The 19,066-nt window shown below is 38.7% G+C and overlaps 1 protein-coding gene across 16 annotated transcripts in view; it reads right to left on the reverse strand.

The window, feature by feature from the left end:
- PUM1 (pumilio RNA binding family member 1) overlaps nucleotides 1-19,066 on the reverse strand; it is a 130,048-nt gene that overhangs the window by 47,328 nt on the left and 63,654 nt on the right. For 10 of the 16 annotated variants that reach the window (XM_028163568.2, XM_028163563.2, XM_028163565.2 and 7 more), the window contains 4 exons: nucleotides 16,796-16,962; nucleotides 14,540-14,810; nucleotides 4,346-4,439; nucleotides 2,867-2,983 (listed from right to left, as the gene is read on the reverse strand). In XM_028163568.2, the coding sequence (XP_028019369.1) occupies nucleotides 2,867-2,983; nucleotides 4,346-4,439; nucleotides 14,540-14,810; nucleotides 16,796-16,962 (649 nt within the window). The remainder of the gene's footprint in view (nucleotides 1-2,866; nucleotides 2,984-4,345; nucleotides 4,440-14,539; nucleotides 14,811-16,795; nucleotides 16,963-19,066) is intronic. The other 6 variants (XM_007170571.2, XM_007170566.2, XM_007170563.2 and 3 more) reach the window with 3 other exon arrangements.

Consider the following 19,066-nt stretch of genomic DNA (forward strand, 5'->3'; position numbering starts at 1 on the left):
AGCAGATGCAAACCATTATATATAGAATGAATAAACAACAAGGTCCTACTGTATAGCACAGGGAACTATAGTCAATATCCTGTGATAAACCATACTAGAAGAGAATTTTAGGGACTTCCCTGGCGGTCCAGTGGTTAAGACTTCATCTTCTAATGCAAGGGGTGTGGGTTTGATCCCTGGTCAGGGAGCTAAGTAAGATCCCACATGCCTCAAGGCCAAAAAACCAAAACATAAAACAGAAGCAATATTGTAAAAAAATTCAGTAAAGACTTTAAAAATGGTCCACATCAAAAAAACAAAACAAAACAAAAAACAAAAAACTTTAATAAATAAAAATTTTTTTAAAAAGACTATATATATGTATAACTGAATCACTTTGCTGTATAGCAGAAATTAACACAACATTGTAAATCAACTGTACTTCAATTTAAAAATATACAAAAATTTTAAAACAAAAATTAAAAATTTTGCACAAATAAAACAAGGTAAACATGGGATATTATAGATATATTAGTTAACTCGATGGAGGGAATCCTTTCACAATGTATACATATATTAATGTTGTGTACTCTAAATACATTACAATTTTGTCTGTCAATTATATCTCAATAAAGCTGGAGGGAAAAGTAGAGACTAAATAAATAGTGTGACCTCAAGCAAGACAGCTCTCTGAGCCCCCAATTCCTAATCTGAAAAGCCATCATCCAACAATTCATACGAATGAAAAGCACTCACTGGCAAACAGTTAATAAGGGTTCAATAAATATTAACGGTAATTAGCAAAGATTCTACTTCCCCTAAAGGCAACAGGGGCACAGAAATTATACTACATATGTTCCCATCACAACCCATGCCAAAATGTGAACAATTCTAAAGAAAAGAATATGAAATTCTCTGCTGTATTTGAGTTCATAATTACAAATCATATGCTATAAAATATGTGAAATCTTACAAATAATATCTAGTCACAATTAACATGACTTGGAGGGATGTCTCCAAAGAATATTTACTTTGTAAGACATTAAGTCTGTCCTAGCATTGAATTCAATCTACCATTTTTTTATGACCGCACCATGTTGACAGCTACTGTGTCACACAGAGTCAAGTAACAAAAGTGCCTGCCTTTGGGATTCCCTAGTGGCGCAGTGGTTGAGAGTCTGCCTGCCAATGCAGGGGACACAGGTTCGAGCCCTGGTCTGGGAAGATCCCACATGCCGTGGAGCAACTGGGCCCGTGAGCCACAACTACTGAGCCTGTGCTCCGCAACAAGAGAGGCCGCGATAGTGAGAGGCCCGCGCACCGCGATGAAGAATGGCCCCCGCTTGCCACAACTAGAGAAAGCCCTCGCACAGAGACGAAGACCCAACACAGCCAAAAATAAATAAATAAAATTAAAAAAAAAAAAAAAAAAGGTGCCTGCCTTTGAAAGAGTTCCGTCTCAAGGGGGAAGAAAACCCAGTCATGTACATATCCACAAGCAAATAAATACAAAGTGATGATTAGAGAAAGACTAGGGAAAGGTCAGCAAAGGAAGGCTTTCTAGAGGTGACAATAGCAGCTAAGAAGCTTCCCAGGCAAAGAATGGGGAAAGAGTTTACTCTAGAGGACTAAGGAGACCATAATGTCCAAAGATGCAGAGGCCTAAACCAGTGTGGTATGTGTAGCAAACTAAAATCAATTTAGTACTGCTAGCATGTACGGTATGAGCCAGTGGGAGCCAATCTGAAGGGGGAGAAAGTGGTGCACATGTAGAGACATCCGTATAGTCGTGGAGAGATCCCTATACATAGTGGGTCCAAATCCTCACTAATCCTCATGTCATGGCAGTTCCTTAGAAACACTGATTCCAAGGAACAACCCACCACCACCATCACCACCACCACCCAAGTAGTTTGGAATGACCAGCCATACTGACATTAACTGCAGTATGCTATATTAGAGTGGGTAAGACAGAAATCGATGAAGGGTTTAAGTAGAAGGATAAAAGGGTAAGATTTGTGGTTGAAACAGTTTTCTTGAACAATCTAGGTGGATGAAGAAGGGGAAGGAAGGAAGAAAATTGAAAATACGTTAAGAGAGGGGCTTCCCTGGTGGCGCAGTGGTTAAGAATCCGCCTGCCAATGCAGGGGACACGGGTTTGAGCCTTGGTCCGGGAAGATCCCACATGCCGTGGAGCAACTAAGCCCGTGCGCCACAACTACTGAGTGTGCGCTCTAGAGCCTGTGCTCCGCAACAAGAGAAGCTACCTCAATGAGAAGCCAGTGCACCACAACGAAGAGTAGCCCCCACTCGCCGCAACTAGAGAAAGCCCGTGCACAACAACAAAGACCGAATGCGGCCAAAAATTAATTAATTAATTAATTAAAAAGAAAGCACATAAGACAGAACAGCTGTAAAAGTCTATGTACAGATTAAACAGACCTGGACTAGGGTAGACTAGAGGTAGTAGGAAGACCTGAGCAAGAGGAGAAATTCCCGAAATATATATGAGCAACTGGTGGCTTAGTGGATCAAAAATATCTATACAGTAACACAAAACTGTAAATGAACTATATGTCAAATAAAAATTAATTAATTAATTTACAAAGGAAGTGGACTAAAGGGATTTGCACCACGGGAAAAAAAAAAAAAAAAAAACGAAAAGCAAAAACTATACAGGAGGTAGCTGATTAACCTGCCTTTAAATGTGTTCACGTCTGAGGTTACAGCTAAGCAGAGGTGTCTAACTGGCCGACAGATGGTCCTGGAAATCAGGAGAGAAATCTCCACTGGAGACGTGGATTTGTGAAAGAGTATAAAGAATGCGTGCTCGTCAAAATGACTTTTTAGCAGGTGAGAAAATCCCTCGTGTGGCAGAATGTCTCACCTAGTGTCGCTGCTGCAGCCAATCCAGCTGTGTAGGGGTCCGTCCCTGGGGGCGCAGCACTGATGATGTATGGGTTGGGGACAAACGCAGCGGGAGCTAAACCTGCTGAAAACATACCTGTCAGTAAAAACAAACTTGACTAAAACTGCAGCCCTACCAAACACCTACACAGTTTGGCTAATCATTCCAGGCTGTAGGTGAGGAAAAAAAGAAAACAGAGAAGACAGGATAGGTTGAGACTAAAAAGGAATTTTAAGAAGATAAAATAATCCCTGTACTAAAGATTATGGTGACATCTATCTATCGTCTATTTTTTTTAGCCTTTGCTAAAGACGTACAATTAAAACTGGTATGCAGTTTTTAATTCAGCACAATTTCTAAAAGACTATCAAAATTACATTATAACAGGCTAAAATAAAACAATTTAAAAGACTTTGTAATGGGATAGAAGATTTCCATTTAAACAATTTTCCAGTTTTCCCCAAAGAAGATGCATGCATATTTATAAAGACTACTATCTACAAGTATAAATTAAGTAAGACCCAGGCAAAGGCCTTTATGCCTAGACTTAATACTGTTGACCCTTTGACAAAGCAGGGGTTAGGGGTGCCAACCCCTACGCAGCCAAAAATTCATGTATAACTTTAAAGTCAGCCCTCCATAGCCACATTTCTGCATCAACGATTCAACCAACCGAGGATCAAGTAGTACCGTAGAACATTTACTGAAAAAAAATCTGAATATAAGTGGACCTGCGCAGTCCAAACCCATGTTGTTCAAGGGTCACCTGTATATCTAGGTTGGAAGCAAGTCTTTTCTTCCACAGCATTCCACAATCCATGATTGGTGATCTTCTATCTATTCAATCGTGTCATTTTAACACATTTTAAAAAAAAAATTTCTACTTGTATAGCACTTTGTTTCAAAGAGACCTGAAAAAAGTGGGGGAGGGGCGCGGGGAGTCTAGGCAATAAGACAAAAATATGCACATCAAAACATTAATAAGTGCAATAGGAAAAGGGCAAAGCTACTGTACTTTAAAAACCAGTGATTATAAGATAATACTTTTTAAATTTTTCAATACATGCTACTTGGAAAATAGGCTATAGGTACTACTTGCTACTTAATAAGATGTGACATTGATATATCCATAGTCTACACAAGCCCAACAAGCACAAAATTACTGTTATTTGAGTTCATCCAAACCTACCAACAGAGTTGATGCTAGTCACTACTACAGTAAATACTTTAAATCCTGAAACAGCTGAGGGAGCAATAACTGGATACCAAGAAATCTTACCAGTTGAGGTCTAGAAAAATAAGAATGTTGCTAAAGACAACTGGACAAGAGTAAGAGGCCATTTATTGTACCTTGAGGGATTTGTCTGGACTTTGATAATCAGTCTGCTGGGTTCCACAGCAACCGCTATCCTAAAATGGGGCCACCCCTATAAGGGAGCTTTCGGCTCAAGGACTTACCAATGTGGGGTTGATGCGCGGCTGCCAGCGCATACTGCTGCTGCTGAGCGGCTGTCAACTGTTGGACAGCAAGTGCGTTAGGTCTTTGGAACAGCTGAGGGAAGAAAAGGACATGATGAGGTTAGAGAACCTGGCTTGTGAAATAATTTTAAAACCTCTCTGAATAAAAATTTCCATAAACCCTTGTTTAGACATGATGCTTTAAACAAAAATGTTCTCATGTTCTACTCCATTCCCTTGGTATCTATGATGCTTCATAGTTCCATTTTCCCTCTCTTGCTTTACCTCAGTTTGGTGTGCCCAGTTCCCATGTGCTAACTACTCACAGGTTATATGTCCCTTGAACCACAAACATACATACAAATGCCCTAAGAGCTATTCCAGGTCTGAGGTTGCTGCCTGATCCAGAGCAACTTAAAAACTAAATGAGTAGACTACAAATGACTTACCACGTTGCACCGAGTGCTGTTACCTCCCTTCAGTTCTTTTACGAACCCCACAAACACTTTGAATTAATTCTCACCTATTCACATTTTGGAGTATTCATTTCATCCTCTGGCTGCCTCTTCTTGGGGAAATAGTATTGGATACCTTCCTCAACTAGTGGCTTATCATAATGGGTAAACTGGACAACTGTGCAATTTTGGGGGGCTCCCGAGTTTCCTAGAATACCAATTCTTTTATACATAAGAAAAAAAAAAAACAACAGAAGTATAGCTGCTACTAACAAAACTTGGATTATGAGCTCAGACCTAGCACACTGTTAAGTTCCCAAGGAAAGGAGTTCAAAGGTCTTGACAATAAGAATATCCCAAGATTCTCTCTTATTACAAAGTCAATCACTCATTCTTTCATTCATTCTACAAATATTTATGAAACACCACCTGCTAGGCACTGTGCAAGGAACTAGGAACACAGCACTGAATAAAATGTTCATACATTTTAATATGAATAGTTTTGATACAAAGAAAGGGGACTCCTGATTTTGGACTGCCCTGACGTGCCTCTTTCCAAGGGGTTATACTAAAGACTTCTTTATTTTCTGAAATCAGACTAGGAGAATTTACTGATGGGACCTCCCTACAGAGGATCTTCAACCTACCTGCTCTTTCTACAGGACTTTTCAATGTTTCGGCTAACATCACTGGATGATATATAACAGACACCATGGATCTTGAATTACAGATGTCTTCATAAAAAGACCTGATTGTTTCAGACATTAGGAGATAATGTCACTCTGACAACTCAGCTTAATTATCATCACAACTGAACTTTTAATGTTATCTTAGGTGGTGGACTTTTATTCTATGATCTGGTTACTTCTGTGCCTCAAATATGTGAGTAGACTAATTTAAAAAAAATTTTTTTAAAAGGTGAATATTCTGAACATACTGGCCAATTGTACTTGTTACCTCTCTTTCTATATATTCATCTTTCTAAAAACCAGAGTAAAATAAGCCTCTGCTTTCACAGTATGAATGACAAAAGTAAACATGCAGTACAGATTTCAAAAATACTTTAGAGTTTTTTATTTTCAAAGGTTAAAGAAAAGAAAAACTTCATTATGATGCTGGTAAAAAGATAGTACTACTTTACAAGCATTGATTAAATATCAAGTATTCAAAAGAAATATAGGAATCTATTGACAAACATATCAAAACAACTGTTCACTCCAGGAAGGGAGCCGACCAGTACTATCTGGTAACTACACCCTGTGACTACTGCCAGGCTGGTTCCGGTTTCACCTACAGGACAGCGCCTCTGCAGTGCTCCTACCAACAGCTCCTCCCCCACCCCCAGCCCCCGCAAGACAGGCAGCCAGGAGGCAGGAAACAAGTAAAATAGTGGAAAGCTGTTCAAAAATTTTTTCCAAGGTTGTGAAAATACCTCACAGTTCCCCTAAATATCTACTGTCCCTTCAATGGATCTCTGGAATTTTCCTAGCCTAAAACCTTTTGAAATATTTAACATCTCAGACACCGCTCATGCTAGCCTCTTCCCTCTACCCTTCTTGGGCCTGCTGCAAATAAAATAACTCATTTCATTCAACAAACATTTTTTTGAGCACTTATTATTAGCTAGGCGCTGCAACATGAAGTTAGGGAAATAAGGATACTAGTGTGTTCAGAATATAACTCTTGATTTATTAACCGAAAACAGTACTCCAATACCATTCCATTATGACTTATCCTCACTTCACATGCTTTTAACATTTCATGTAACATTACACATATGTACTGTATCTGTAAATATAAACACATAGTGTGTGAATAAAATAACCATTCCGCATAACATCAGTCTGTGGTCCTCACTACCATGTTACCACTGAGAGTAGGGACTATTACTTTTAACTAAAAACATATAGGCCCTATAAAAGTGCCCATATATCCTGTGTTTGAGAGTTGGTTAATATCTCAGTGATTATGGCAAAAAGAGAAGGAATTATTTTGAGTGCATTTTGCAATAACCAATTAACATAAGTAAATTATGCATTGACAACGGCAGATTTGATTATAGTATAGATTACAGCAATTCTAGCACATTTTCTTTATGTAAATGGTCCAATATTAACTGGAAATACAGGCTATTCAAAACAAAATTGGGTAACTGGCAAGTGATGGATTCTAAAGGATCCTGAAAAACTCATACAAATGCCATCTGCTGGGCAAAGTGCTGAACTCTGTCAACATTTTCATGATTTTCACAGAGTAAGCCAATAATAACTGAGAAACACAATACTGTGAAACTTGGGGAAAATGCTTATTTTAAGGTCAGTATAATGATAAATGTGCCACAATTTATTGCCATTTACTTAGGCAGAATTCATAAGCTATTCAAGAAACTGAATGCAGGGGAAAATATGTCAACTATTTCAAGCTTATCAAGGTTCCTAATAAATACTGAAGGCATAATTTGGGAACCACACAAGCAAGCTGGTTTAACTCCCTTCTCTGACACTATATGAACTAACAAAAGATACCCTGCATGGTTTATATTCCAGAAGTGATTCCGGGCAGTCAAAAACACCCAACATAGTGACTGGCATACAGCTGGCACCTGATAAGAGACAGCTATTATTACTATTGTTATCAATAACAATTGCTGGCATAAAAACATTGTTGTTGAGTTTTCAGAATCTGGAAGAGAGTAATATCTAAATATGGAGTTAGCCAATGTCAAAGACTATCCTTTCTCCCCCCAAAATAAAATGTACTGCCAGGCCTGGCTTCTTACCAGTTTAAGGCAATATACGTAGTGGAGAGAGGACAACAGCACAGAGTCTGGGGCCAGAAAGCCTGCATTCATGTCTCAGCTCTACCACTGACTGTGTGTGTGAGACACTGGGCAGGAAAACCTCTGCACTTTACTCTCCTCCTCTCTCTAACAGGGACAATAAAGATTTGTCTAACTCATAAGGTTGTTCTAAGTATTAAAATCAATACACATAAAGCACTTGAAAGTCCTTTAGATGTGATATTCTTTCTGATGAATGAGGAGAGCACCCACAACACACGGACAAAGCCCTTCTGTGGGCCACCTCTTACAGCTCCTCACCCAGTACGGCAGCCCAGGATGGGACAAGGAAAGCAGAAGGCAAGACTCTTCTGAGTCAGTGTTAAAGTCAAAACCCCACTGAGTTCATGAGCACCAACTGCCGTCAGGTCACAAAGAGAGAAGAAAGAAAAACCTTTTTAGTTTTCGTTGTTGATGAGTATTTTTTAAAACATACTCCATGCAGAAAAAACTAGGAATGCAGTTGAATACTCCATGCATCAAAAGGCTTTATGTTTCTAGTACTAGGTCCAAAGGAAACAGCTAGGAGCTAGAAACCAAAACAAAGATGTTTGCATAGCTGGTAGTATGTGATCTTCAGTAAGTCTGTAAGCTTCATGATGTCTTAATTTTCTTATCTATAAAAATAAATAAATAAATTCTGCCCAAGTAAATTGTAAAAAAAAATAAATAAATCTATAAAAATATAATAGCTGCCCTACCTCATGGGGCTATTGTCAGAATTCACAGAGAAAAGCCCTTCAAACACTACGAGTATTACATCAATAGTGGGGCTATAAATTTTTAAGAAAAAATTATATCCTGGAGCTAGTACTCAGTATATGAAATTTGTGAAAGTTTGCTACTGTCTGAAGCGTCTAGATCAAAGTTCATTTTTGACCAGGTTATTTGAACAGCTGCAATAATCAACTAATAATTACAATGATTTTTGGTTTAACAGGTACATACAAACTATGCTGCCAATTTTTTAAAAAACAAAAAATTCATATTTCTTTAGCAGATGAAGAATCAGATTCCAAAATAAATGATTTCTAAATAAGGTGAGGAAAAACATATCCTTCCATCAAATAAGTTAATATCTTTTGAGAAAAATCATATTCTAAAATTTCAGCAAAGTCAAGTAACAATAAAGGTAAGTTTCAACGGATCTAACTGCTAGCTAAAGTCAGCATTTTAACAGTGACTATACGCATGACACTGACAGAATAATCTTCCTCTTATTTATAAACTGAAAAGAAAGCCAAGAATTTTAAACACCTATATTAAAACTATGCACACACTTGGTCTCATAAGAATGACATTTAAATCACTACCACACTTTAAAAAGCAATGCATGCCAATTTCCTCTCCCATCTGACTAGGGCTTTCAGAGTACTGTCTCTCTGTTAAAAATTCATGCTTAACGGGTTAGACTTTTAGTACTTCAGTACACAATTCTGTAAAACATGCCACATCATTGGGTTATTTTTATATTAACTGAACCCTAAATAAAGAATAGCAACAATTAACCAGATTAATCCACCTGATTACCAATCTTGGCTTTGGTTTCTGTTACATATGACTGTAATATAATGAAACCTAGTAATATTTTTCTAAAGTATACTTAGGTAAATATAGATAACTGCATAGCTATTTATTAAAATAAAGAATATTGCTCAAGCATCAAAACACAAAATGGTATGAACACAGTGTATGTGAGCTGTTCACTTTGTTTTCCAGGATTAAAGAGAAGACAATGAGGGGAAAATGAGGAAAGAGATATCAATGAGCATTTCAAACTACCCTAAATTAAGGGTTCCTAACCCCAGATCTTTGTGCCTGGGGCAGATAAAGTTATCTTTATTGTCATGAAATTTAGCATGTCCTTCAATTATTATTGCAGGCAACAAACCACATTACATTTAGCCACACATCTGTGATTTAATCACCAATAGAAATCATATATACTTTCATGTTACTTTATGATTGTTAGACATCTCAAAATCTTGCTTATGCTCATTATGATGGCTAGTACAACTACCTCTATCTCATGCATCATATGATAAAGAAGCAAATTTGTTCAATTTGTTGCCAAATTTGTTGTCAAACAAATTTGTTGTCAAAATTATTATAGCTATTTTTATATAATTGGCTTCCTCTGTAATCCTACTTACACTATACATTTTATTTTATTTTTTTTTTTTTATAAATTTATTTATTTATTCATTTATTTAATTTTTGGCTGCACTGGGTCTTCGCTGCTGCACGCAGGCTTTCTCTAGTTGCAGTGAGTGGGGACTACTCTTTGTAGTGGGGCGCAGGCTTCTCATTGTGGTGGCTTCTCTTGTTGCAGAGCACAGGCTCTAGGCGCGCGGGCTTCAGTAGTTGTGGCACACGGGCTTCAGTAGTTGTGGCTCGCGGGCTCTAGAGCGCAGGCTCAGTAGTTGTGGCGCATGGGCCTAGTTGCTCCGCAGCATGTGGGATCTTCCCGGACCAGGGCTCGAACCCGTGTCCCCTGCATTGGCAGGCGGATTCTTAACCACTGCGCCACCAGGGAAGCCCCACTATACATTTTAAAATAGTATTCTGAGAATTCAGTCTGAGATCTTACCTAACTGCTAAGGGGTTAATGGCACCAAAAAAGGAATCCCTGCTCTAAATAAATCTCAGGTTAAGTTTATGGTTAACAGCGGCTAGACAAGTAATTTAACTATCCAAAACCAAAGTATCCCTAAGTACAGTTAGTTTGTAATAAATTAAATGAGAATTACCTTTTCTGTATTTTCAGGCTGCTTTATGTGTCTAAATATAAGCTGATATTAAGTCTTATGAAACCAACTTATTACACCAAATGAAATAAAATGAAATGAAACAGGACACAAGAAGCAATTATTTATTTTGTCAATTTTCAAACATAAAAGCACAAAGCTACCCTACCAATTATAGCAAATAACTCAAAACTTAAAAAAAAAAAAAAATCCTCTGATGCCCGTTTAAGAAAGCCATGATAAAAATGTACAGAAAAATATGGTCCACATCAGATCTTTGGTTCAATCCTCACAATCATTAATATTGTCTGTACTCAGTTGTGGCTCTCAAGGCCTCTGTAACCTGGACTCAATAACCAAATGCATCTATCTCCTTTTTACCTTCTACGTGTATCTTCTACTCTTGTCAACCAATGACCACACCACTGTCACTTCCATCTCCATACCTCTGTTCTCTTAACTGCAGCAATATACATTCCATGTGTCATTCAAGTTAGGTCTATGCAAACTTGGTCCTCATTGAGCCCTCCCCTGGTCTGACAGGATCCTCGACCAACCAATTTAGCACTTAGTTCCTCAACCATTCCATAATTGTTTCATGTATGATAGTCAGTCTATTAACAGTAGCTCTGTTCTCTATGGACAAAACCTAAAGTTCCTGGAAGGACACAACAGTCAACAGTTAACTGACTAATATGGGCAAAAGAATGCTACTAAGCTAACACTCAGCACAGAAAAACTAAACCATGATAATTAAGTCATTACTTCTTAAAAATGTCTTGTTAATGACCATAAGGCAGCACAGCAAAGTCGGTAAGACTCACAACACTATCTATGCAACCCCACAAGTCACTTTTCTTCAACCTCAACTACCAGCTAGGGTGACTGTTTCTACGTTATCTATTGAACACGTATATGTTCATTTCTAATTTTAAGCCTTTAGTTTACTATTTCCTCCACTGGAATTTTCATTCTTCTCCTGGTATAAACAAGTCTTGCAAGGCACAGCTCAAGATCCACCTCTTCCATAAGTCCTCCTTCCCCAGGTTAAGAGTATGCTCTCCCTAGGACATGGGCATAAATGGTCTCATCACTTGTCATGGAGTATTTCCTTGCACTATTTAAATGACCAAATGAGCCATAATAACTAAACTGAGAGCCATGGGGTTGGAGGAGCCCGTTCCATTCATGAAAGATATGCTTGGCTACAGGTGACAACAAAAAATGCGAACAGAAGGTTATAACCTGCAGTCCACAGATCTGTGATCTCCCTGAAGATATCCACAAAATAGAGTGTCAAGAGAATTATGTTTTTCTGATGAGAAGACTATGGCTTTTGATCAGATGGCCAGAGGGCTCTGACATTAAAAAGGTTAAATACTGATTCAGGAGGTAAATTTACTGGATATTATACAGGTCCAGTTATTTGTCTATGAGGCACATCTACTGGGCTAGACCTAAACGACTCACATATTAGAATAGATGCAAGGCCTCAAAGAGTGGCCTCCAGACCTCTTAGAAGGCTAGTTTCCAATTTTAGTTTTGGGAAGTATATTAAATACGGGGGGTGTTCTGAGATAATATAATAGGGGTATGGAAAAGGTTCCCTGGAAATTTGGTCCACTAAAGCAAAGCAAAGCAGAGGACACAGAGGGATCAAGATCCCGCCTTACCCTCTGAGGAGATTACAATCTAGCAGAGGACATGTAATCATAACACAAAGCAGAACATGATGACTCCTTTTCTTAAGGGAAGCACAAAGCACTACAGGGTTCAAAGGAGACAGACATGACAACTTTTTGATTTGGAAATCAAGAAAGGTAACAGCACTGGACCTTGAAGAATGAGAACCATTTTAATTAGTAGAAATGGAAGGGGGAATAAAACGTAACGAAAAGCAAAAGGGTAAAAAAGATTAGAAGGATAAAGTGTAGGAACAAACACCAATTTACAGTAGAGCAAGTATCCTTCCTTCTTAATTACTACTGGCTTTTATGCTGGAGCCTTTGGGAAGTTAAGGGTCTTGAAGAGTCTTGGGCCAACGGTTCCCAGGCATGCTATTAGGCTGCCAAGTACAAGAATGTGCACAGCCATCTACTAAGAATAGCAAGAATTATGAGCCCATGGGACAAAATAACAATGATCACATCCTATGATGATGGTGTACCTGTGTAACAGTGTCCCTATACTGCAGCAACCAAGACATGCATGGGAAGTCAGAACCCAACAATAGTTTAACTTGCAAAATAATGACGTTAACGTACAGAAACTGCTGAAATGGGATACATGGTAAAGGCACCCCAGGTTTTATAAATCTGAGTGGGTGGTGTCTTTGATTTAATTGTGTTAACTATTTGTGGGTATGCAAAAGTACATTTCTGTTCAAGTTCTAATAATTATCCAGGCTCCTCAAAAATTGATAGAATTATTTTGAAACCCAAGATCAATAAATCAAAAGAGAATCCCAACTCTGATTATGAGGTAAAGAACAATTATATGAAAGAGAATCAGATTTTCATTCATAAGAGGTTGGAGACAAACACTTCTTAAATAAACACTTCTTAAGTAACAAGCAAAGAGTTAGATTGGGTTAGATAGGGAATAGAAGCTAAGAACCAAAACCGCCTAGAGTTCTAAGGGTTGCTAGGGGAAGTTCAGACCAATGAGACAGAGTAAAAGAAAGAATTCAGATAAAACTTCTTGAGATAACTAGGTTAGAGGAACCTGATTAGAATCAGCCTGCACTTAACATACCTCAATTTAGATAGAGAAATTACCACATTAATGTTCTAAGATGAACAAGTTGAAGTCTACACAGTAATAGTGTGTCCCTATATTTGCTGATGTGACACAAAATATCTTGAAGTCCATTATCTCCTCAGCATCTGAAGTAATTTCTGGCTTCACTCAAAAGTGCTGTTGTGAGAATTCATTGTGAAAAAACATAAAAAAGAAGACAAAAAGCACAGGAAGTCAAATTCCTATGGAAAGGTGAGCATACCTACTGGGGACTACGGGGAGAATAGTGTACACTTTTAGTTCACTTTCTCTCTGGAAAAAGAGTTGGTTAATTAAACCTAATATATCCATCTGATATGAGCACAGAGTATGCACATCACATCATCCCTTAAAGGGGTTTGTTTTTGTAAACTTCACATGGTTAACTTTATTATCCAATCATCTATCAATCAAAATTCATTTAAAATCAGCCATTTATGACAACTAAAGGGACAGTATGGTACAACTGATCTACAAAGACCATAAGCCAATTTTCCCCATAGAAAAAAATTATAGATATATAATTTCTAAACTTCAAAACGAGATTTTAACCTTTCAAACCTAGAAGTTTATATTTATATTCCAAAATTAAGGAGTATCAGAAATTCATGGCCCATCAAACTGCTTGTAGCCACAAAGGAGAACTTGTGGTACTTAACATGATCAGGAGGCTACCTACCCCCTTTTTATAATTCAGACAGCTAATTTTCCTTTAAAAAAAAATTAAACAGAAGAATCAGTAAACCCTAGAGTTAGTCATACCATGCCTTCAAAACCAGAAGGCACACATACAATATATTCCAAAGACTTATGAATAAAAGAAGAGCCAGGTCATTTCACTGCAGATTTTATGTCACATGATTTGTGTTTTTCCCCTAATTACATTCTAACTCTTTTGAAAGGTACCAGGTATGTCTGTTACCTGCAGTAACTCACTTAATTAAAAGACAGGACTAATAAGACATCTGGCACTGGACTCCTGACAGTGGCAGACAACAGAGTTTACTATTTTAAAAACAAAAACCAACAGCAGTACAATCACATTAATCTTCAGTGAATTAATTTAACATTCAAGAGGATTGTGTTACAAGAGGTAACACCACCACATCCCCTCCCCAGGCCCTGAAGAAAGAGAGGAGCCAAAGGAAGTACACAGAGCAGGGTGGTCTCTTGCCAATAAACCTCAACATGGGAATAAGCTTCTGGAGGGGAAGATGCAGAGGCTTTGTAATCCACATCACTGTTGGGTTAATAAGGAATGGCTATCGAAGGCCTAAAATAATGCCACCCTCCTCCCATTACCCCATTCTCAGTTACTTGAATAATGTGCTGGCTGGAGGGAGAGCAGAGAGAGTGACAGAGACACACACAGTACCTGTTGTTGAGAATTGTAGTCAAAAAGTCCCACAGTTGCTGCTGCTGAGTCCACAGGCACCTGCGTGCCTGAATAATCAAACTGAAGAGGCTCCATGCCCACATGCTCCATGGGGTCCAAGGGGACACTCTGGGACTCCATGTTGGAGAAATCCTCCACAGGCTTGGCACCATTGGTGCTGGTCAGCTGGGCTAAACCCTCAGAACCATTCTGGTTTGGACCCAGAAGATCCACTTCATTAGCAGAGTTCTGGCAATTACCAGGGGTACGGCTAAACAGAGAAAGTAAAGGGCATTAAACCTTATTTTGAGTGGGGAGGGACACTACAGCAACCTAAGTTTAAGGACAACGTCCTTGACACAGCTCATTACCAATAGTATTTAAAACTATTTCTACAAAGTGACTGGAGACCCTTCTGGTGCTTATATGTTCTATCCTATAAAATTACTCTTCTACTGCTTGCCTCTCCACCACAACCCACCCCTTAAATTTACATTAACTGCTATTAATTTACAATCCCTTTAACCAAGGGGCCCAGGTTTGAGGAACACTGGATGAACTGGGGAAAAAATCACTGCCTGTGGCATCCACGAAAACAGAGATCCCAAAATACGGGTAAGTAAAATATGCCCCCCAAAAGCAACATCTACTCTTTAAACAGAGTCAATGGACAAAGTAGTTTCTAAGGGGAAATTCCACATCTGAGAAAAAACTATTTTTTTAATAGGTGAAAATTTTGTGTGTGTGTATTTCCTGGGTACCACTGGCCACTGATAAAACTGTCTCCCCTTTTCCCCTTCTAAGAAACCAGAAGCAGATCGTTACAAAATAGTACAAAATAAATTCATATCTAGGATAAGCCCCTGCTAAGGAGACAACTCTAAGAATTAAAAGTAATGTGAGGATGTAATTTATCATCCAAACCAGGACACTCCTAAGAGCAAAAAAAAGGGCAGTGTTAAGAAATATCCTGGGACACAGGTATAAACAAATACTGTCCTGGGTAATTCAGGACACATGGTCACCCTATGTAAAAAGATTACAGGACTATATTATTCCAATTCAGACTAATGTAGAATAATATTATATTCTAGTCAGGGAGTATAGCCTGTCACTACATTCTAAGCCTAAAAGAAATCTTATCGCTGGTACAAATGAAAGCTCCTGTTGTGTTCCTTGACACACACACACACCCTACCACTACCACCTGTCCCGAAGTCAAATACCACAAAACAATGCCACAGGCTGCTTGAGATTCAGGATGGAGAGGCTACCCAAACTCATCTGAAAGACTTTAGATAAATGTTTATTTCTCTGTGTCTCAAATTTCTTCCAAAGACTGTAATTCTTTACACTCACAAGATACAAAAGTTAGGTTAGGAAGACTAAACAATTGAACGCTGTTCTACAATGACCTGAAATATATTTTAATTTGACTTTGTAGATTATTAGGATAAGGGGTGGGTGGGCAGGTGGGTGTGGGTGTAGGTACACACATATTAGTTTTAGACTACAATTACATTACTAAAAATTAAATTCTCTTAACTATACATGAGTGACTAAGGATTTTTAAATTTTTAAAAATCATATACCATCACTAAAGGTTAGCTACATAAATGAAGAATAAACACAGTATCATTTCATTACTGTGCATATTAAAATTATAGGGTAAAACCTGCAAATCAATTACGACCAGAGATGGAATAAGAGGCCTCCATGGAAGGGATATGATTAAGAACAAGTCACTTGAGCTGCATCTCTGGTTCTTCAAAATGAAGAAAGTGATACCTAACCTGCCTACCTCAAAGGGGGCTTATGAGTGTCAAGTAAAAGAATGCTTAAGTTCTCAACTGTTTTTCCTTCCACTCTAACATGCCAGAGCCATATGACACACTTCCATTAGTAACCATGATTTCTCCCAAGATAGTGATTTGGGAGAAATCCCAAGGCACCCATCCCAGGTGATTTTGATATTTGAGAATCACTGAAATGATCTTTATGAAATCATCCTGCAAATTACAGAGCTCTATACAAATGAGAAGTCTATTGTTTTGGCAAAACATCAGGCATGGACAAATCTTAGAAAGTTCCACCTTACCAGTTAATTTACAGTCTTTGTGGTATGGCCTACACTAGACCCAGTAATTAAAAAGGACACACAGGGAGGGAAAAAGAAAACTAAAATCAAAATAAAACTGAATGAAAACAAAAACCCATAACCCCCATTCAAAAATCAGAAGTGTAAAACATACAAACCTAAAATCTTTGACGTCTGCGTCAATCCCATTCTGCACTGGTAAACCATTGGTCTTGTCCATCACATCACCCTCCTCCTTCAAATCTCCTAGCTTATCTCCATCAAACGTACCCTTGTTCTTCTTTTCACCTTTGTCGTTTTCATCACTGTCTGCATCCCTTGGGCCCTGTTTAAAAAATAGCTTCAGCTTCACTAATAATCATCAACTAACAATAGTGGGCAACCACTGTGGACACCAGACTACACTAGATGCTAATTAGGACAGGAGAGTGTCCATGACCTTTCAAGACATGACAATCTAATTAACAGACAACACAGAGGCAGGAACACTGCAGAAAGTCTTGCCAAATGGGGGAGACAGACATACATTTATGTTACAGAGTTTAGGACAGTCTTATCATGCCCAATGTCCCACCACCCCATCTTTTTCCTTTCTACCCAAAGCCCAACCACAACTTTATATCTCTTGGTTCTATTTCTCTGCTCTCAAATCTAACGCTATAGAGTAGCTCAACTCCTAATAAGCCCCAGGAATGGCAGCTAATAGTATAGTTGGAATGTACTAAGCCTACAAAATGAATTTCCTACTTCCACTGCCGATGTAAACTCCTCCCTTACTTCTGAATATTGAGCTAAGTGTGGTCTAACATCATTCCAATTCGATTACTCTATACACTTCATCTTGGGATATATGCCCTGCCAATTTGCACCACCACCACCCCAGTTCCACCCAATATCTCACGGTTTACTGAATCTATAATTCACCAAACATCCTATACTTGACTTTTTTAATCCTTCAAAACATGTTAAACCTAACTATGAAATTCTTTCACAAAGAGTACTCTAAGAAGTGCTTACCAGTTGCCTTCCACTGCCTGTCCCATACCAGGGACTACATGAGAGCGTGTTAAGCTGAATCATTAATGCGACAGAATTTATCTCTGAAGTGCTTCAAAACTACAAAGATTAAAAGACTGGACCTAAAAGAACTGATGTGGTGCCAAGCACACTGATGTCCTGTTTTTTAAGGAAATTAAGTCTGTCTCCTCTTACCAACATTCTAAGTTAAGACATGGACATTTAAAGCAAATATGTCTTGATTTCCAGAAGGAAAAGAAGGTTTGGTATAGTGACTTGACATGGTACAGAAAGCTTTGCAAAACCTTACCCAAGGGTTAAGTAATTTTGCTTTTGTAAAACTAGAGAGAGATAATCTTGCTTGTCCCCATCACTGACTTCTGGTTTAAGGAAGAAACAAATAGACCTGGACCAAAAGAAAGCTCTTGGTAAAAGGGAAGATCCAGTCAAAGATGATGAGAACTACTGCACAGCATTTCCAGTCACCACAACCAAATTTCATTGGGGGGCGGGGCGGGGGGGTGGATCACAAATGGAAGCTAAAGCAGCAGACGCTCAGTTATGACTGGGTAGGTAGGCCTGCAAATGTAAAATAAAAAGATGCTCTCAAAGTAGTTCTTAGCCATCTCTGGCCCAGAAAGACCAGACTCAGGGACCTTGACGATCTTAGACCTCTCAACTACCAGTGCAAAGCCCATTTTGCTTTCAAAATCATTCTCTGTTCAAATGTGACACAGAAAAAGAAAGATTTCATGCCTAATAAAAATAAAGGAACATATACCAGAAGGGATTTAGAAAGGATATATAACTTAGTTTTATGTAGCAGCAAGATGGTAAACTATAGTTTTGGCAGCAAATGAGATATAACTTCTACATCTTCAAAGTATAACACTGTTATTGGTTCAAAAGGAGTAAATGACAGCCAATTAAGCATGACATTGAGATCCCAAACCAGATATGGGAATATGACAGGATTCTAAAGAAAGAAAGAGCTTTCAAAATGTCCAGAGATAAAAGCTCCCTCCTCCTACAAAGGTAAAACTGACAGAAGCTATGTACTCATTTTTATATCCCCAGAACTGAATACAGTGCTGGGCAGAAGCTCAAAAAATATGACAAAGAAAACTGAAATGGGGGCTTCCCTGGTGGCGCAGTGGTTGAGAGTCTGCCTGCCAATGCAGGGGACACGGGTTCGAGCCCTGGTCTGGGAGGATCCCACATGCCGCGGAGCAACTGGGTCCGTGAGCCACAGCTGCTGAGCCTGCGCGTCTGGAGCCTGTGCTCCGCAACAAGAGAGGCCACGATAGTGAGAGGCCCGTGCACCGCGATGAAGAGTGGCCCCCGCTTGCCGCAACTGGAGAAAGCCCTCGCACAGAAACGAAGACCCAACACAGCCAAAATTTTAATTAATT

This window comes from Balaenoptera acutorostrata, chromosome 1 (genome assembly GCF_949987535.1).
Source record: "Balaenoptera acutorostrata chromosome 1, mBalAcu1.1, whole genome shotgun sequence".
Taxonomy (NCBI): Eukaryota; Metazoa; Chordata; class Mammalia; order Artiodactyla; family Balaenopteridae; genus Balaenoptera; species Balaenoptera acutorostrata.